Source organism: Plectropomus leopardus, chromosome 23 (assembly GCF_026936395.1).
Source record: "Plectropomus leopardus strain MGB_pleo_1.0 chromosome 23, ASM2693639v1, whole genome shotgun sequence".
NCBI lineage: Eukaryota > Metazoa > Chordata > Actinopteri > Perciformes > Serranidae > Plectropomus > Plectropomus leopardus.
In genome coordinates, this window is record NC_142198.1 from 19,919,361 (window position 1) to 19,937,781 (window position 18,421).

The 18,421-nt window shown below is 39.1% G+C and overlaps 1 protein-coding gene across 6 annotated transcripts in view; it reads right to left on the minus strand.

The window, feature by feature from the left end:
• The window catches only part of arap2 (ArfGAP with RhoGAP domain, ankyrin repeat and PH domain 2), a 226,188-nt gene that overhangs the window by 91,324 nt on the left and 116,443 nt on the right, over positions 1 to 18,421 (minus strand). For 5 of the 6 annotated variants that reach the window (XR_015775777.1, XM_088073950.1, XM_042511851.2 and 2 more), the window contains exons 24-31: positions 17,273 to 17,350; positions 12,090 to 12,164; positions 11,256 to 11,373; positions 7,788 to 7,916; positions 6,850 to 6,986; positions 5,889 to 5,971; positions 1,639 to 1,674; positions 761 to 824 (exon numbers count right to left, since the gene is read on the minus strand). Coding sequence is in view for 5 of the 6 variants with exons in the window: in XM_088073950.1 (XP_087930076.1) it covers positions 761 to 824; positions 1,639 to 1,674; positions 5,889 to 5,971; positions 6,850 to 6,986; positions 7,788 to 7,916; positions 11,256 to 11,373; positions 12,090 to 12,164; positions 17,273 to 17,350 (720 nt within the window). In the remaining variant the exon portion in view is untranslated. The remainder of the gene's footprint in view (positions 1 to 760; positions 825 to 1,638; positions 1,675 to 5,888; positions 5,972 to 6,849; positions 6,987 to 7,787; positions 7,917 to 11,255; positions 11,374 to 12,089; positions 12,165 to 17,272; positions 17,351 to 18,421) is intronic. The other variant, XM_042511854.2, reaches the window with a different exon arrangement.

Consider the following 18,421-nt stretch of genomic DNA (forward strand, 5'->3'; position numbering starts at 1 on the left):
ACCCTTACAGAGGTCCAGGTTAAGCCCCCGGTGTTTTCAAACCCTAAAGACACCCCTGATCTTTTATTTTAGGATGAGTGTGATGTTCTGAAATTAGCAGAAAATAGACACAAGTATTTAGTCTAATGAGGAAACATGGGCATTTTTTCACTGTGGGATGAATATGAGAGTGAAAATAATACAAAAATATGACACATCCGTCGCTGCTCTGCCTGCGTTTGCTTTGCCGTGCATTATTTATGTCATATGTGCTGTGTCAGCGGCTGACAGCGACAACACTTAGCTGTATCTGGGGGCTAAGTACCACAATGTGATTGTTACAGTCGCCTTGACCTTATTCTCACAGCTTTTCCACATAAAATGATTTATGTTATTGCTGAGTGACCTCGAAAACTTTACAGTTCTTTCCCTGTTTATGTATTTCATCTGCCTAACGGCACAATGGAAATGGATGATTGGGGGAAATATGATTTATCATATCTCCCTGTTCTGAGATATGGATTGTAAAAGATGATTTATTCCGGCCGTAATCAAGTGTATTTTTCATCCGAATGGGGAAAGGAAAAGGAGGATGTGTCCGCAATGTGCGTGTCACATTCACTGATATTTCTGCTTTGCAGTAAAAGGGTTAGAGAAAAGAAAACTTCTCCCGCACTCCCAAAAGTCACTGCAAGCTCTGCACATTAAATTGCTTTATTAAGCGTTTGCATGAGTGCTTCTCTCACTCCAGCTCTGACATCTCTGTTGCACGTCATCTTACCTTCATCCCGATGATGTCCGTCACCCAGCTGACCTGCGCCTCCCTCGTCTCGCAGCAGAAATGCCTGAGGAGGGAAAGCTCAGTGGCATGAGTCACTGGTTTCCACCTTGCTATTTCCACACTCATTTTAACCAGGTGACTGGATTTGGTGAGTCAGAGGATTGGACAACTGAGGGGACAGTTTACAGACCTGATGATGGGTGGCCTGGCTGTCACTACCCGTGATTACACTAATCTGCATGAGTAAAACATACCTTTGCAGGAACCTGGTAATTAGTTCTGTGGAGAACAATCTAGAAAATAATACCTGTCACCTATTCAGGTTTGTACAGTGTTGATTGGTTTTGAGCTATTTCTGGTGTCTGCTAATATGTTCATGTACTACACTGTACAACACTGCATGTTACTGTATGTATGCTTTTATTAAAGCCCTTTGAGGCACATCTCTACTTTGTGAATTTAACACTAAGAAATTAAACCGAGCAGTGCATGAAGAGTAGGGTACATAATAATGATAATAATAATAATAATAACAATCAGGTGGGATCATGTATTCTTTTTTTATTTATCTGGATATATGTAGCACTATGTGCTACATTATTTTTTAACAAAAGTGCTGTACAAATAAAGTTTGATTGATTGACTGAAAACCAGACAGCAGCCTCTCTCCATGTGATTATGGTTAATGTATTTTAACAGCACTGTGGGTCCCACTACTGATCCACTTTGATATTTACAAAGTGCTTTGAATTCAACTTTTTAACCCTCCACCCTTTAACCCTGCCACTTGATTTTTCTGTTTTAGAGATATTATAGGAGGAAAAGGTTCAACATCACACTCATCAATAATTGAATTAGAGGAGTTTTTTGGCACTCACCATTGTTGTTTATCAGTGTAGACTGTGAAGCCCCAGCTGTTAAAACAAAAAAGACTCGGGTTAGATTCAGAGATTTAGCTTCTGCAAACTGAAACATGCAATGTCCTGAACACCAACCTCATTTGAAGAAAGAGGTTAAAAACATGTTTTTGTGAAAGAAAAGCAGTTGAGAAAGTATTGTTGAAGATAGCAGCAGGTCAAAACCTTTTCATCAAAATGCAAAAGTTCACAAATGCCAGGTGCTAAACAGTAGAACTGATTTAATCAATCAGTGCAGTTCCAGCCTACGTGTTTATGACAGGGCAGACCTCAATATGCTCAAGGCCAAAGTGTACAACACACTGAGCTCATGCTGCTCATTATAAGCCGTAAAGTACAGTTTGTTCTGAGGAGATGCAAGATACTGAATCTCTGTAGTCTGCTATATTTAAACTAAACACGAAATACACTGTTGCCTTCTTACTATGTACTTTAGAGTCTGGATACATTAAAGTAAGCATGGAAAAAAATAATTAAAAATCACTTATAATCCACATTTCGAACAATTATCATTAAAACTTCTGCAAACTCTACTGATAACATGTTTATATTGAGCGTGGTTATGCTCGAACAACCCATCCTCACTCCTCACAAATCCCAAAGCTTGGTAAGTGGCCCTGAGCATCAGTATGTATATTTTGTTGCAATAAACAATGTTAGGCCGTGTTTATCAAAGTATGCATAGCTGCATGTACACTGGAATATTAGTGGAATATTAATCTTCATTAGCTACGTAAACAGTTGTGTAGGAATATTGGCTAGTTTGGAATAAGGACAAAAAAATTGATTTTTGTGCATATTTTACAACGCCAAATGGCACAGCAAGTGCTAAACCAGAAGAACAAAAACAACTGTGTGTGACATGGAGGAAAAAATAGAAAATATAACTAGAATAAAGTAGCATTTGTATGCCTCCACAAACTGATCAAGTTGCATTTACAGTCTCCATGTCGTTTGACCAAGCTACCAAAATCTAAGCAGTTCAGTCTTGAGTTGGACGTTTGTGCCAAATTTGAGGAACTCCTTGAAAGCCTTCTTGAGATATTTTGTCCACGAGAATGAGATGGACGGAAGGCCACCTTGACCTTTGACCAGAAGAACTTCATCAGTTCTTCGTTGACTCAAAGTGGACGTTTGTGCCAAATTAAACGAAATTCCCTCACGGCGTTCTTGAGATATCGAGTTCACAAGAAAATGATGGAGGGAAAACCTGAAAACATGATGCCTCTGGCTTCGGCCATCAATGGGCAGAAGCATAAAAATGGGCGGGGCAGAATGAAATGAATAGTTATGAACATTAATTTTCACTCAGATTTTCATGGATGCTTAATAAGACACTTAAATATCACTTTTACTCTTTCAGACAAATTTCAAACAGCTTTAAATGATCACACATGAATAAACTGTATGATGCTGCAGGCTAAAAAAAGGAGAAATTCTACCTTCACTCCTGTTTTTGTATGCTGAAAGATGTATACATACATGTTATGAACATTCATTTTCAATCAGATTTCCGCGGATGCTTAATCAGAGACTTAAATATGATATATGCATTTACTCTTTCAGACAAATATCCAGCTGATTTAAATGATCACAAATGAGTAAATTGTACGATGCTGCAGGCTAAAGAAAAAAGAGAAATACTACCCACACTCATGTTTTTGTATGCTGAAAGGTGTACGCATACATGTAATATGTGCGTTTCAGTGTGAATTAACCTGCACAGAGGCAGAATAAGGTGAAAAGACCACCTTCCAGGAGAATATACCTTCTCTGAAACCCTTCACAGCCGTGGCTCAACAGGAGCAGAGAAGTGGGGGAAGAACAAAGCGAAAGAGGGGGCAGAGAGAGAGAGCCGGCAGCCTGGAGCACCACTCCTGTGAGTTAAGGCAGCCGATCCAGCCCCGCAGTAGGCCGCTCACAGATAGACCTCTGCCTAATGAGGTACTGGAGCGCTGCCTCTCCTAACCCTCTCACTATGACTCCCTCCGTTCTCCTCAGCACTCTGTCTTTATTTCTTTATTCACCGTATCACTTCTCCCACAGCCCACTCCACAGTATATCTATGATACCACGCTGTATCATCCTCTCCTTCTGCGCCTCTTTCCCCCCTCCTCTCTCTCTTCATCTCCCACTCCCTCTCTCTCTTATCCACTTTCTCTCCCCTGAAGGACGGCGTAATGCAGACAATCGCTTGCTGGACTCATTTTTCACGCTTCCCCAGACTCCAAATTCCGACATGGGGAAAATTATGAGGAATTAGAATTGGGTAATGTGCAATATAAGGTATGGCTCCTAAAAAAAAAAAAAAAAAAAAAAAGGTTGACCAACAAGAGCTGCAGAGGGTTTGGCATGTGCCATAAATTATACTAATAGAGAATCATTAAAATAAAACAGTGGCAGCAAATGTGCAGAACAGTTTGTATTTGTTAAAACGCAATTACATTTAATCAATTTCATTAAGGTGAACGGGGTCAGGAGTGGCTCGGGTATCTCCTGGTGACGCAAAACTTTGAGGGAAGAGAAAGGGCAATATATCTTCAGGGACAAACAGTTTACACACAAACAAAGCGGCAAATGCTAAATAATCACTAGTTCATCTTAATAACACTGAGAGGTGGATTTTGCAGCAGTTGTTTTGGCTCTAATGAGTCACGTTTCACCACATTCATTATGCAGTCACGGTGAGTTTTCGCACTGGAAACTTACAGAAAAATAGCTTGGTTTAACGCAATATTTACAGCAGGAAAAAAATACGCAAGGAGGGAATGGAAATTTAAACAAATGACCATTAAAACTGGCTCATAATTGTCAATTGACCGCTGCGGCAGAGGCACTTGTCTCTGTGATTTAACGTCTGGGAGAAGCAGGTGTAAAATTTGTGGCTCTGTCGTTTTATTGGCTGCTCGCAGAGGGAGAGAGACGAGCCATCGTCCACATTTCAGTTATATCTATATGACAATGAAAACCATTTCGCTGATGGAAACGAAAGAGAATATTGCAGCAAATGAATAAATGCTCATAAATTGCGCTTTGCAGGAGCTCAAAGTACAGGACTGAATTTATATTTTTCCAGGTATTAGGTCAGACACAACGCTCTGTTTGCTTTGAAGCAGCCAATCATGCACCTATTACACTGCAGTACATTGTTTTTATCCATTTATAGCGGTAATCTTGTCAGAGCACAAACACAAACATGTATTTTACTTTGACAACTTCTTCACGTAATGTGAGTGTGATGTATTTGAATGTGGAAGCTCAATGATGACCTTGGAAACGGCAGTTTTTCTTCTTACTGTCATCCGCAAATCATGGTCTTCCTCAGTAGTTACACAAAAAAAAGCTAAATGGATCTACATTTACGACTGCATCCATCAAAGTACTCCCACATATACCCTTTTTTTTAAAAAAAAAATTGAATTAACAAAAACCAACCTTTTTCTTTGTTTTATTATATTCTTTATTTTGTTGCCCACCCTCAAGTCCAGGCTATGTACCACTTTTTTTTTACTTGGAGCCTTCCTTCTTGAGGTAAAAAGAGAGTATGTTATAAGTTATTGATATATTTTTGCACTCCATTATGTTTCTTAAAAGACTAGTTCACCCCAAAACAATATATGGTCGCAGAAACATTTCTCTATTGAATCATATTCCTGTTGGAACATGTCCAGCTGTGTTAAGAAGCTTTAATTGGTGATTTGTCATAGTAGAAAGCGCCTTTATCTCCCCAGCTGCAATGATAATGCAGACATGCCAAGATACGGAGGACATGGAAACACAGACCAATCAGTGCAGACTGGGATTTTTTGGGAGAGGCTAAAGCACAGCACAGACAGTTTGAAGAAAATTATGTTGTCTGAACATTAAAGGATGTAAACTGTTCTAGTAGAAGCCAAAAATAGAAGAATTAACCTGAAAATAGTTCCTCTTTAATGCTATGTAATAGGTAACTTTTTCAAGGACCATGGAGAGCCGAGGAATGCCAGTACTACATGCAATTTATATCGTTTTTGGGTGAACTAGTCCTGTAAACAACCCAGCATCAGGTCTAGATAGTCAACAGTACATTCACTTTTGAGTCCAATGACACTGAAAACGTGCAAATAAAATTCAAAATTTAGTAGTCCTAGTAATACTGCCAGAGAGATTTGAATCTCTCGTGTTATTTCAGAAAAGAAACCAGATTTATTATGCATATAAGTGCAATTTACCTGGTTGGAGGTTTGAGCTTTTTCTTCAAGCCAAGGTAACATTTCACAGATTTGAGATGAATTACTTTTTCAGCTTTAGTGCCCTGCAAAAAAAAAGGGAAAGAATATTTGGATGAATAAATTAATGAGGCATAAAACTCAGCTAACTAAACAAACCAAAAATAAAGTGAAATGCCAACAAACTATGTTTGCAGCATCAAAACACAACAATCAATTTGAGCCATTGCCAGCAAAAACTCTTCTTCCAAGCAACAAAGAACAAAGTGGAAGAGAACAAAGCGAACAAAAATCAAAGTTATAGCGTGCCTCTGACACCTACACATCACAACCCACCACCCAGTCCCTGTTTCATCCAACATAATTTGCGCTAAATACAGACCTGGCAATCATTGCAGGGGTCAAAGAATATCAATTAAATTTCAGAAACACTCCTAATTTCCTTAGCATTTACATGGTAATTAACCACATTCTTGTGCAACTTGATATTTTGAAAAGCTTTCAGTGAAACCACCCCTCACCATTTTCCCTCCCCCTTTCCTGCCAGAATTACTGCACCTCCATCAATTATTAACACTTCTTCACACTCCTTTACGAATCCCATGTTTCAACGGCAGAAATGCGCTGAGAAGAAAAGGCCTCCGGGGAACTGGGGCCTGCTGGTCCTCTCTGAAGCACACACTGTATTTCCTCCTTTTTAGAAAGAGAGTGGGTTGTTGCCATCACTATGTTTTATTTCCCTACTTAATTTGGGTGGAGTTCAGTCTATTTGGTTGCAATTATGTGGGCGCCATTCTAAAACATTTCAGATTTCTAAAGCAGTTCTATAACCTTTTCAATTCCCCCGTGATACAAAGCACTCTCTGTTCGCCTGATACTTTGTGTTTGCGTGCACAAACCCGTGGTGGAAAGTGTTTACAGTTGATGTGGAAGCAGATTAAGGTCAAAATAAAAGTGTGCTTACTTTGATATCTCTGTAGAGCAGCAGATGCGCTGCACGTAGTACAACATATTTGTCCTGAAATTTGTGTCCCGACAGCAGTTTGGAGGATCCATCGTTGAACTTCAGATAGTCTCCTTTTTTAAAATGCCTTTGATCTGCTAAAAAAAATGAAATCCATTAAAGGGGATTTTTTTCGGTAGCCCAAATTGGATGCACAAGTCTATCAGCTGGTGCTGAGATGATTAGTCAGATTATCCTCAAGTCAATTTTGATTGATTAATCATTAAATTCATTTATGAACTTTAAGTGCAAACAATTAGCTGCCTCAGCTTTTAAAATGTGATACTTCAACTACTAATTCTATTTAAGCCTTTTTTTGGTTTTCTGCTGTTTCCAGTTTAATATTATTGCTATAGCATTTCAATACAATCATTAGTCTAATGATTTAATTCAAAAAACAAGCTTGAAAACCACTGGTTGCAGAACTTTATCCATTATTTTGAGCTAACTATTCCAACATTCATATATTACTTTGAGCTAACTACTTTAACATTCATACATAACTTTGAGTTAACTATACCAACATTCATATATTACTTTGAGCTCACTACTCCAACATTTATACTTTACTTTTAGCTACCTATTCTAGCATTCGGCCTATACTATCAGCTTACTGTATCAACTTTGTATCCATTACTTTAAGATAACTATTGAGATAATCATACATTACTTTAAGCTAACTATTTCAACATTTATCCATCAGTTTTTGCTTTTCTGAAATGTATAAATAACTTTGATCCAACTTTTCCAATATTCATGCATACATTTTTAGCTAACTATTCCAAATTTCATACTGTAAAAAAACAGTAGTTCTACAATGACAAGTAACCAGTGCAAATGAAAAGTATACATACTGGCATTAAAAGTTATTGCTTTTACACATCAGTTACATATTGTACCTTTTCCATCTGCTTCTCTTTTAGCCTCTGTAAATTTCTTTATAACAAGAAAAGCAAACCGAGGGCAGTCCAGAGCGCTCCACTCCAGCACCTGTTCAAGAATCTTCTCACTGTGGTGCAACGGCCGCTCTGTTGAAAACGAAACACCACGGGTCAGAGGGAAGTGAAGGATTAACACAAATCTGCTAGGATACAGCAGTGGTCAAAAACTGCAGACAACAAAGCCATTCTGTCTTTTGGGATGAATTATAAATGCATGAAACAAAATTCACAGCCTCATATCATTAAAATCCATGACAAATTCTAGTTAACTAAATAACAAAATTATGTTGTTGTTCTCCCCATTTTCATCACAGAGCCGTTTAAATTATCTCCAGCATATCAGGACCTGATTATAAAAACACACTCATGTGCAAAATAGACCTATTATCTCTTCCTAATTGGTGAACAGGGTACATGCTATCAGCCAAAAAAAAAAAAAGTAGATAATTTGTGTACCACCACCCCTGCTCTGATGCCTCCATCTCGTCGACACTCCCCCATTTTTCATAACCGAAGGAGGTAAAAAGAGCCACAACGGCATAACTTATTCATAACAGTGGGCTTATCTTCTCTCTGGAATCTCTGCAGACCCAGGCCATGGAATTAGTTCCTCATTTCCCAACAAATATTAGCTCCCCTTTTCTGCCTATTGTCCTCGATAACAGTGTTTATCTGTAGCTATCCTCCAAAATGGCTAATTAACGCACTTTCCCTCCCTTCTTTATGGTTTTATGAGCAAAACCTGTCACGCTACCGCCTTCAAAATAGCTTGACTGTTTACTCTTCCACAAACATATTGTCTTGGCATGAAAAATATGCTGAACCGTCAGTAAATATATTCAGTATTCAACACACCTTCGTTTTTAGAAGAGGACGGCGTGTCCTCTGTAACTTTGTGAGGAGAAAAACAAACATAAGAGCGCAGCGTAAACTCTCAGTGAACTGATGAAAAGTGCACGGGGACCGCCAGCTAAGCAACTTCGCGACAAAGCTCAACTTTGACTTCCCCTTGCTCGCCGCTTCCCGTGCTATGATCAAATGTGGATGTGTAAGGCACGGGGTGCCATCAGCGCATATTAATGCAAGATGAGGTGGGTCAGCTCCCTGGGTTGATCATGCAAGGAAGATGAAGGTAATTTATGACATATGATGGTAAAGATGATTAATTAATGTGCATATCATCAAACTGACGATGCTTGGCTAATTTCTCAGTGTGCTTCCATGTTCGCAGACACTGGTTCATTAGAGAGATAACATAATCCTCTAATCACGAGGTCCTCGGATGAGAGTAAGTGTGATCTTTGTATATGCCCTGGATGAGTACAGCCATTTAAATGGTGATGTGGCGCATCAATCACTAAGTGGATATACTGTAGATGACAGCAGAAGATATAGAGGAAAAGGCTTTTACCACAGTGAGGTGTGGGATTGGACAGCAGGGTAACCTCTGATTTAGCTTATGGAATAAAGTGCAGGTTTTATTTCAAAGTTTGTGAAACTGGTGAACAGAAAACAGCTTAATTCAACTCCGATCATTTAACATGCACCTGTACTGTCTAATTACATGTAAAAAGTGTGGTAAGGTATCTGATATTTATATTTAATGCCTCTTAAAAACATTTAAGGTAATTTTTAACCAAATTTAAGATATTTTTGGTATACATCTCATTATTCCAGCATCTCAGGTAAATATTAAAATATATAGTATACATGTAGTCTCATTGTGGGAATATGATTATTGGAGCTAAGTGCAAGTATTAGGTAAAAAGACTAAGCTAAAAAGTATTTGGTTAAGTGTAGTATTTGACAAAGTATTTTCCATATCATAAATGTGGACTGTAATGTGGAAGAGTTTGACTGATTTTGAAAAAAAAATAAGGGAAAGGCGGGAAATGAGCAAAACAGGAACAGACTCTTAGTTTATATTTGATCAGCTCTGCCTGCTTTTACTGTTTTATTGGAGTTTGAAAGAGAGAGAAAGAGGCTCTCTCTTTATCTGCTTCTATACTCACCGTGTCCATGGTTGCACAAAATGACAAAAAAGAGGAAATGCAATCTGTATTTTGAGCAAGAGCCAGCGAAAATCTATGTGCAATTCAGCGTTTTTCTTCTGGAAATTGAGCAAACTGGACACTGGCAAGATGGAGGTAAGTTTAACATTATTCATTTACTATCCACATGATCCTGTGACTTCCAAGGCTTAGGATTTATTAAACTTAATTTAAGACATTTAAAGACTTTTTTAATGATCTGCAGACACCCTGAATGAACAGGGGTCTTTCAGAGGTGCAGTAAAACATGAAAATTTGAATAAAAATGCAAATTAACAGATTGTGTGTACACACAGTGATATTACGAAAAAAACATACACTACAATGGAAGAGGCAATCCTTTTCAGACAGATCCGTGTGTGGAAATATTCATATTTTTAAGGCTTTTGTGAATCTAGCACGTCAATTAAAAATAAATGACTTCTTCGACCTTCCATCAAACAAAAAGGGAAAATGTATTATTTGTGACTGAAGATGCTCTTTTACTTGATTAAAATAAAAGGCTTGTTTAATTTCTTCAAATTGGTTCTTAGAAGTGGTAATTAGAAGAGAGGCTTTTTGTGTACGGTGCAAAAAAAGAAAAACACATGTTGCCTTTTAAAACAAATTTGAATGTTGATTAAACTGTATCACAGTGCAGGGGAGGTCCTTTGGTGTAAGTTGATTGAGGAGGCACCTGTGCACGGCCTATTGCTCTTTTACTTAACTATAATTCAATTATGCTTTAGTTACAACAAGCAAATATTTTTGTAATTGAAAAAAAAATTAAATCAGGATGTCTCTTCATTACATACCTCTGAATGCACTCTCCACCCATAACGTGTAGTGCTTTGATTTTCAGAGGTCAAGAGAGCAATTCAGTAGTTAGATTTGACACATACAAATTCTTGAGTTATGGCCAAAAAAAAAATGTTTTGTGAGGCCAGAGAGACCTTGACCTTTGGCCTTCGACTACCAAAATCTAATCAGTTCATTGTTGAGTCCAAGTGGACGTTTGTGCTAAATGTAGAAATTCCCTAAAGGTGTTCATGAGAAATACAGTCTACAAGAATGAGACATATGGGGTCATAGTGACCTTGAACTTTGACATGTAAACACAAAATGGAGTTAGTTTATTGTTTAGTCCAAGTGGCTGTTTGTGCCAAATTTGCAGTAATTTCCTCAACAGGTTTTTGAGATCACATTTACGAGGCCAAAGCTGTCACTGGTGTGGAGGTATAAAAGAACATTTTGTGATCAATTGGGGTGACAGTGCCAACTACTCTGTTAAACACCAAATTTTGATCAGCGCTGGAGATAACCACACATCATTGTCTTAAATGCAGTATTTTCATCAGGTGACTGGAGAATCTTAAACTGGGAAATACTGTTTTACCTAACTCTCCATTCTCAATGACCTCAAAGGTGGTCCAGCAGTCATCGGCGCTGAAAGTGACGTTCCTCATACTCAGCGACGTTTCTGCGAGTTCCGACGATCTCATGCTCGGAGAGACCTACCGCAAACACAACATACAGGTTAATACATACCTGGGCAAAAAAGCCAAATCAAATAAAACAGAAACAATTGAGCAAAGTCAGCACAACCTGCATAAAGCTCAGATCATAAGCTCCGTGGATCGGTATCACCACCTTCTACCATGTCTCCCTTTGACTCAATAGTTTACATGTACCTGCAGATATCCGACTCACAGCCACTGATTAAATACTTCTTTGTCGAGTTATCCGGTGTTCCTTGACAGGAGTGAACAAAGCAAATGTGCCACTTAACTCCTCTGAGAGAAAGTGGAGTGTTAAAGTCAAACTGTGCTGCTGAGTGCTCCTCTTTAACCCCATCCCTATTTTGCAGCTGCGCCGACCTGCAAAAGGAGTCTGTAACCTACAGCAGCCCGCGTGCCTTGTAAAACGCAATTACTCACACAATTGAATCAGACGTTTCTTTGATTAGTTCGCTTTTGATTTATTTCAGGGGCGGTAATCCCATCAGGTTAAACCACGAATGTCTCAGCCCTATTCTATCAACCTCTCCACCTCTCATTCTACCCGCCCTCATCCCTCATTCACCTGCCTTCGTCCCGCACTCCATCTCCACTCCTCTCTTTCTTATTTCACCTTACCACCGGAGGACCCGTGGGCACTTACACACATGCCCACATGCCAGCTGAAAGTCCAGGTGCACAGATAAAACGCAGACACACACACACAGTTATACCTTGATTAAACAACAGTTCTCCGGCTCTCTCTTTTCCAGGTACACCTCGAAGATCAAGTCCCCAGCTGGAGAGAACTGGGGGAGAGAGGAAGAAAGTAGAGTGAGACAGAGAGATCAGTTGAATTACAAAAACAATGCAGCCGGATTAATTGGCTTTTCTTCTAAATTCGCGCTCCAGTGTGGCATGAATCTAAATGGAGAAAAGTGAGAGAAACGGTTAGAGGATTTGTGGAAACCAAAGGTCGTTTTCTTAGCTGGAGGCAAACTAAATCCCGGTAGCGTTAATGGAATGCAAAACCTGGCTAAATAAAGAGAACATGCATGAGACAAACTTGTAAAGGTGGAAAGCGCAGAGTGCATGTTTCACCTGCACTAAAACTGATATGCTCTCCCCAGGTGTTACCTTTAAATGTGCTTTCAGTTTTTAAAAAAAATGTTTTTGAAGATGCACCCAGAAAAATGTTCAGGGGTTATTATGGGAATGGAAAAAAAACTAAAAAACTAAAAGAGATGCCAAGAGGGAGATATGTGCTCAATGTAAGTCTTTTCTCAGCCTTGTATTTGTACACTGCAGAATAGGGAATATATTTCATCCAATTTTCCCTTTACCACCTTCACAAAGTGTTGCTTTTTTGCAAATCAAATCCCCAAAAACTTTGATTTTAGTCATCCTCTGTTTGTGTATTCATTTCTGAAAGCTACATGAGCTAATAAAAGTACACAGAACAAAATGTTAAAGAAGCTCTGTACAATATTTAGAGCATATCTATCAAAGAGAACTCAAGTAATAAGTCCTAAAATCCGGAAATTAATTTTAGTTTTAGCACCTGCTGTTCCCTTGTCAATGGATTTTTTTTAAATGTGTTTTTGGTTAAAAGCCTTAACGAAACTTAAGAGACTTTTCACCTTTGTTCTACGACATAAAATATGTCAGTAAATACCCCACTTGTAAACTTTTATGTGTCTTAAGACAGGTGGTTGCTAACAAGGGGTTAAAGGGGTGTTTAAGCTTTAAAGGTTTTAAGATGACCTAAACTCGAGAGTGTGTTTTTTCAACTTCGAACACAGTTGGGCCAGCTGTTTCCCTTGCTTCCAGTCTTTATCTTATGAGCTAAATTAAGCTAATCACATTTGCTGCAGCTGCATAGACATTCACGTGGTGACGCTCCCCTTGTCCAGCTCTTTGCAAATACACCAACAAGCTTCTTATAGATTATATATAAAACAAACAATTCTATTTATCCTTGGTATAGATTTAATTTGAGAACTGAGGTGAATAGTGGCAGCAAAACACATAAACCGAAATAATCCTCCATATGGTGCTGCTTGAATTTTTCACTCACAAATCAAGAGATGGAAGCTGAAAGAGAAAATGTATGTCTTTAACTCAATGCAACCTGTGTGAAATTAAAAGGATGACTCTAATGTGGCCTTTCTGCCTGACATTTAGGAGGTCAAACTCCCAGTAATGTTGCTCTTGTCAGTACAAATCATGGCACCTTTCTCCATGCTGGGGCTGCATCCAATTAAAATCTGAGTTTTTTGGTGTGAAAAACCAAAGAAGTTAGGAGGGAAGATGAAAATTAGAGAGATAAAGAGACAGAGAGATACAGGGTCATACTTAAGGCACCAAATCCGGATCTCTCGCCGAGGGGCTTGGTGATCCATCTCTAGAAAATGAACGACTAAGTGGGCACGAAAAGGTTTCTTTTCCCTCGGCTGTCTGGAAATTACAGTTACTTTTCCTTTGTCATTTTAATGTGCAGGTGAACTGAGGGACATTATCGGCTTGAGCCGGCAGAACTATCGCATGATAAGAGGGAGGAAGCCACTTCTGACTTCCGTGGCCCTAAAATGACACCGAAATTACAGTCATTTGAACCAATGGAGCGAAAGCTGTCATTGTTAAAATGTCACACACAGATATGGCGCCATCTTGGTTTGCTAAGTACACTCTTCTTCCTCCTCCTCCTTCATTGTTATGCAATGGGAAAAAGACTAGACACGCTTTACAAACACAGCTTCGGTCGAGTGGAAAATGACTGATAAGAAGTAAAGCAGGGGCGGAGCCAGATGTGGAAAATAATCAGGGCTCGGCCAAAACTTTGCGGTTGCTGGGGCAATTATCCCCTAGGAGGATGTTCTTCCCCGTTTATTGCAGCTACATATTATTTTTCAAGCCATTTCAGATAATAAAATGACTGATAATCTGTACATAATTTGTGAAAAACATGATAGTTCCCAAGGAAAAAAAACATCCTGCTGAACAGAAATACTCAACTTGCTTTGCCTGGGGGCCACTTTTACAAAATTAAATTATGCCAGAGGCCAGTCGCAGCAGGTCAGATGCATGCAGGGACGCGAAGGATTTGTAGAATTTGAGGTAATTCAGGGCTTAGCCCAGACTTCTGTAGGGAGGTCCAGGGGACCCTTCAATTGCACTATTTTTATTTTTGTAAAGAACTTATTTTTGTGAATGTAAAGGGTGATCACTGCAAAACATCTCACATTTGAACATTATTTTTTTTATTTTACAATTTTTGGTTCAATCGGCTGTTCGATAAATTAATTTCATATTGCACTTATCCTTTTTCGACTAATTTATATTCCTCTTCTAACGTTTATTTTTTTTCATAAATACTTGAGTACTCTATGAGAACTGAATGCAAGTAATCGCATATGGAAATTACCTACAAAGCTCTGCAAATGAACCCCCAACTACGCCAAGTAAATAACCTTGAACTCTGAAGTGAATATTAGACCGGCAGAAGAGGATTTACTAAATCATATCAGATTTCTCTATTCATTTACACATTTTGAAAACCTGAAAGATTCAGGGGGGCTGGAGAAAACCCTCGCCCCTGAAGTAAAAATGTCACCGACTTGGAAAAGTGAGCAAAGTGCAACAAAAAGAAGTGTTAAATGGTTTGCTGACAGACAGATTTCTGAGCAACGAGTAAGAAAAACAGTAATGTTCTGTTCGAAATGAAGGCATTTCTAATCTTTACCAAAGTCATAAACTCTCTGCACTCACCCTGGCTGTAAATGCAAGTATTGATTTTAAAGTGCCACTTCTAACTTAGAAGGCATGACATTGCTTTGCACCTCATTATATCACTGATTTACTTACTCCCTCTGTCTAGCCATACCATCCACTTGCCGAGCTCAGGCCTCCTTGTCATTCTCTCCTTTTAAAAAGGAAACAGTTGAGGTCAAAACCTTCACCTGCGGAGCCCGAGCCCTCTGAGAAAAGATTCCTGCAAGTGTCTAAAGTGTGCAAGTGCAGACCCAGGAGCCATTTGTTGGCAACATCCTATACTTTAAATCCTAACTTGACTTCCCTCCCTGCTGGCAATTTGTCTGGAAGTAGCACTGTGCCTATGTACGGCCTCGCTGAGCAGCCAATCCAGACGTCAGTTTGCTTAATTTTGTCCAGTGATGGTCAGGGCTTCATTTTCAGCTCTGACACTCTGGATTTTGTCGAGTATTTCATATCCAAGAGACTTGACAGGACAAATTTTGACGGTGAAAAACAAGTTTTCACGACCGTCCAACACCTTTTACATGATTTGCTATGATTGAAATATGACAAATGCTGAAAATCTTGCTCTATTTCGAAAAACCCAGGCCTACAAAGATTTGAACATTTTGCACTGTTCCAACAGACTGCTGAACCCACTGAGGTACTTTTTTTTTTACATGATAGCTTATATAAACCTGAGCCACATACCACTATAAATAAACTGCATGCATAACCACCATAAGTGCAGCCTTTATGAATCTGTGCGTGGGAAATTTTACCAACTTTTTTTTTCATTTTTCTTTAGGTTGAGTGACGATGAAGCAGGACTGCATGGACCGGATGAAAATAATGGATGTTTACAGTTTCTTACTTTTACTTTCACTTTAACTAACTGGTATTTATGTTGACTCGACTTCAGTTGTTGTGGAGCCAGTGGCCTCTCAGCTGCCAGGAGAAAATGTTGGACCTTTCTGCAAACTACAAATATGTAACAATTCTTACATATCAGTACCTTTCTAAAGTGACGCAGAGCTGACTTTGTCATCTGGAGGGTGAGGGGATGGTAAGTGGCGTGACATGGAGGCAAAATAATTGCAAAGCTGCAGACTACTGTTTGAGATCAACACACAAAACCAGTTTTGATTTAGCGAATCATTGGTGTTTTTGCAGCGGCTTTTAAACCATCAAATCTCCGCTTTTCCTGCTGGAATATAGATATAAATAAACAATTGTTGAAACATCAAGTTAAGACGTAGCTGCAACATATTACCATGCAAATGCAGAAACGTACAATGCAAAGAAAAAAAAAATTCTGGCATTGGAGTCAGTGTTTTTATAAAGCCAGTGAGTCGAAAGTTGTCATAACAGATAAAAATGAGAGTCCAAACTATGCAAATAACACGAAGTAAGTACTACTTTAAAGGAAATTAATAATGTGACATTTTAATGACTTTAAGCAAAGTTTAACTTTGTTTTAATGTTAAATCATCCCTAAAATAAGCTTATCCATTATCTCAACAGAAAGGTTTTCACCATGCTGACTTGTAATTTCGCTAAATAATTGCTATTAATGAAAAAAGAAGTAACTTTTCTACTTTGCGACAATAGTTTTCTCAGGTAAAAACCCTCGAAATTTGGGTCCATAACCCAAAAAAAACCCATTGTCCCAATTTCACCTCCGACAGCTTTATAATAGCACTGGCTTTCCACTGAGTAACCCTCCTGACCCACAGCAGCAGACATGTTCTGAAAGCCTACGGACAAGGTGGGGGGAGGAGCGGGCGGGGGGAGAGCAGAAAGGAGCGGGCATAAACAACTTATTTCAGATTTCAACAACGGCAGCGGCATGTGATTTATTTTTTTCCCTCAGTTATCTGAACCAAATGTTTTTCTAGGATGAGGCATCGAGGCATAAAGTACCTGCCGTAAAGGTTAACAGGAACAAAGCCCTTTTTTCCCTCCCTCGCCTGCTCCTGCCTCTCCCGCCCCCCCGTCCGTTACCCCCACCTTCATTTTTGCCAGAAAAACAGGAAACTTGCTCAAATGAATCCCTTATTTGAGAGACCCTGACTCATGCAGACAAATCAATACACACACTAACAAACAAACAAACAGAACGCCCATCGGTGATTTCCATTTTAGGTTCTGCGGGTCGACTTACCGTGGCGTCCTTCTTCTCGTTCCAGCGTGTGATGAAACTATTCTCTCTCTCCATCTGTTGCACCCGCTCTTCATTGACCTGTTGGACACACACCAAGACACACAAACACACCTATTCAAACCGAGCCAACAAGGAGAGAATTGCTTGATAGAATCAGAAAACCATTTTTCGAAGGTAGGATTAATTTCAGCTCTTAAAATAACACATAGAAGACTAGTTTAAACCCGCGACTAGAGTTATCGCCTCGCGGCCATATTCCTCTGTGTACCAGTCACGTTGCACTCAAAGTTTACTACCATGTCTGGGAAAACATTGATGATTTGCACAGATTTAACCTGTCAACACATAAGATCGATAAAATCAGCACAGTTTCAAGGTTGACAGCTAAGAGTGTCAATAATTCACTATCGGACCACATCTACCTTTCTGTTCTCGAGTTATGATGTGAGTAATGGCCAGAAACGTGTTTGCAGAACATTATAATGTCACAGTGAAGAAATTCGGTCAAAATTAGCCTATTAATTCTTGAGTTATGGCCAAAAGTACTTTGTGTGAGGTCACAGTGACCTTCAGCCACCCTCCTCAGACGAGGTGTCCCATTCACAGAAAAGGACAAATCAGTTTATTGTTTAGTCTAAGTGGACGTTTGCGCCAAATTTGAAGAAAGTCCCTCAGGGCGTTCTAAAGGTATACTGTACACAAGAATGTGATGGATGCAAGGTCACGTTATATATTTGACCATAAAAATCGAAACGCTTCATCCTTGAGTTTATGTGGACGTATGTGCCAAACTTGAAAAAAATCCTTACAGTGTTTTTTGAGATACTGTATTCACAAGAACGAGGAAGACAAGGTCACCGTGACCTTGACCTTTAATCTATGACACCAAAATGTAACCAGTTCATCCTTAAGTCCAGGTGGATGTTTGTGCCAAATTTGAAGATTTTCCCTTAAGGTGTTCTGAAGATATCCCATTCACCAAAACGAAACAGATGAAAGATTACGTCGAGCTCAAACTTTGACGAATCAGTTCATCCTTGAGTCTCAGTGGATGTTTGTGCCAAATTTGAAAAAAAAAAAAATCCTTCAAGGTCTTGCGATATAGTATTTAACAGAAAGGGAGAAAGAGGTAAAAATGGCCTTCGCCTT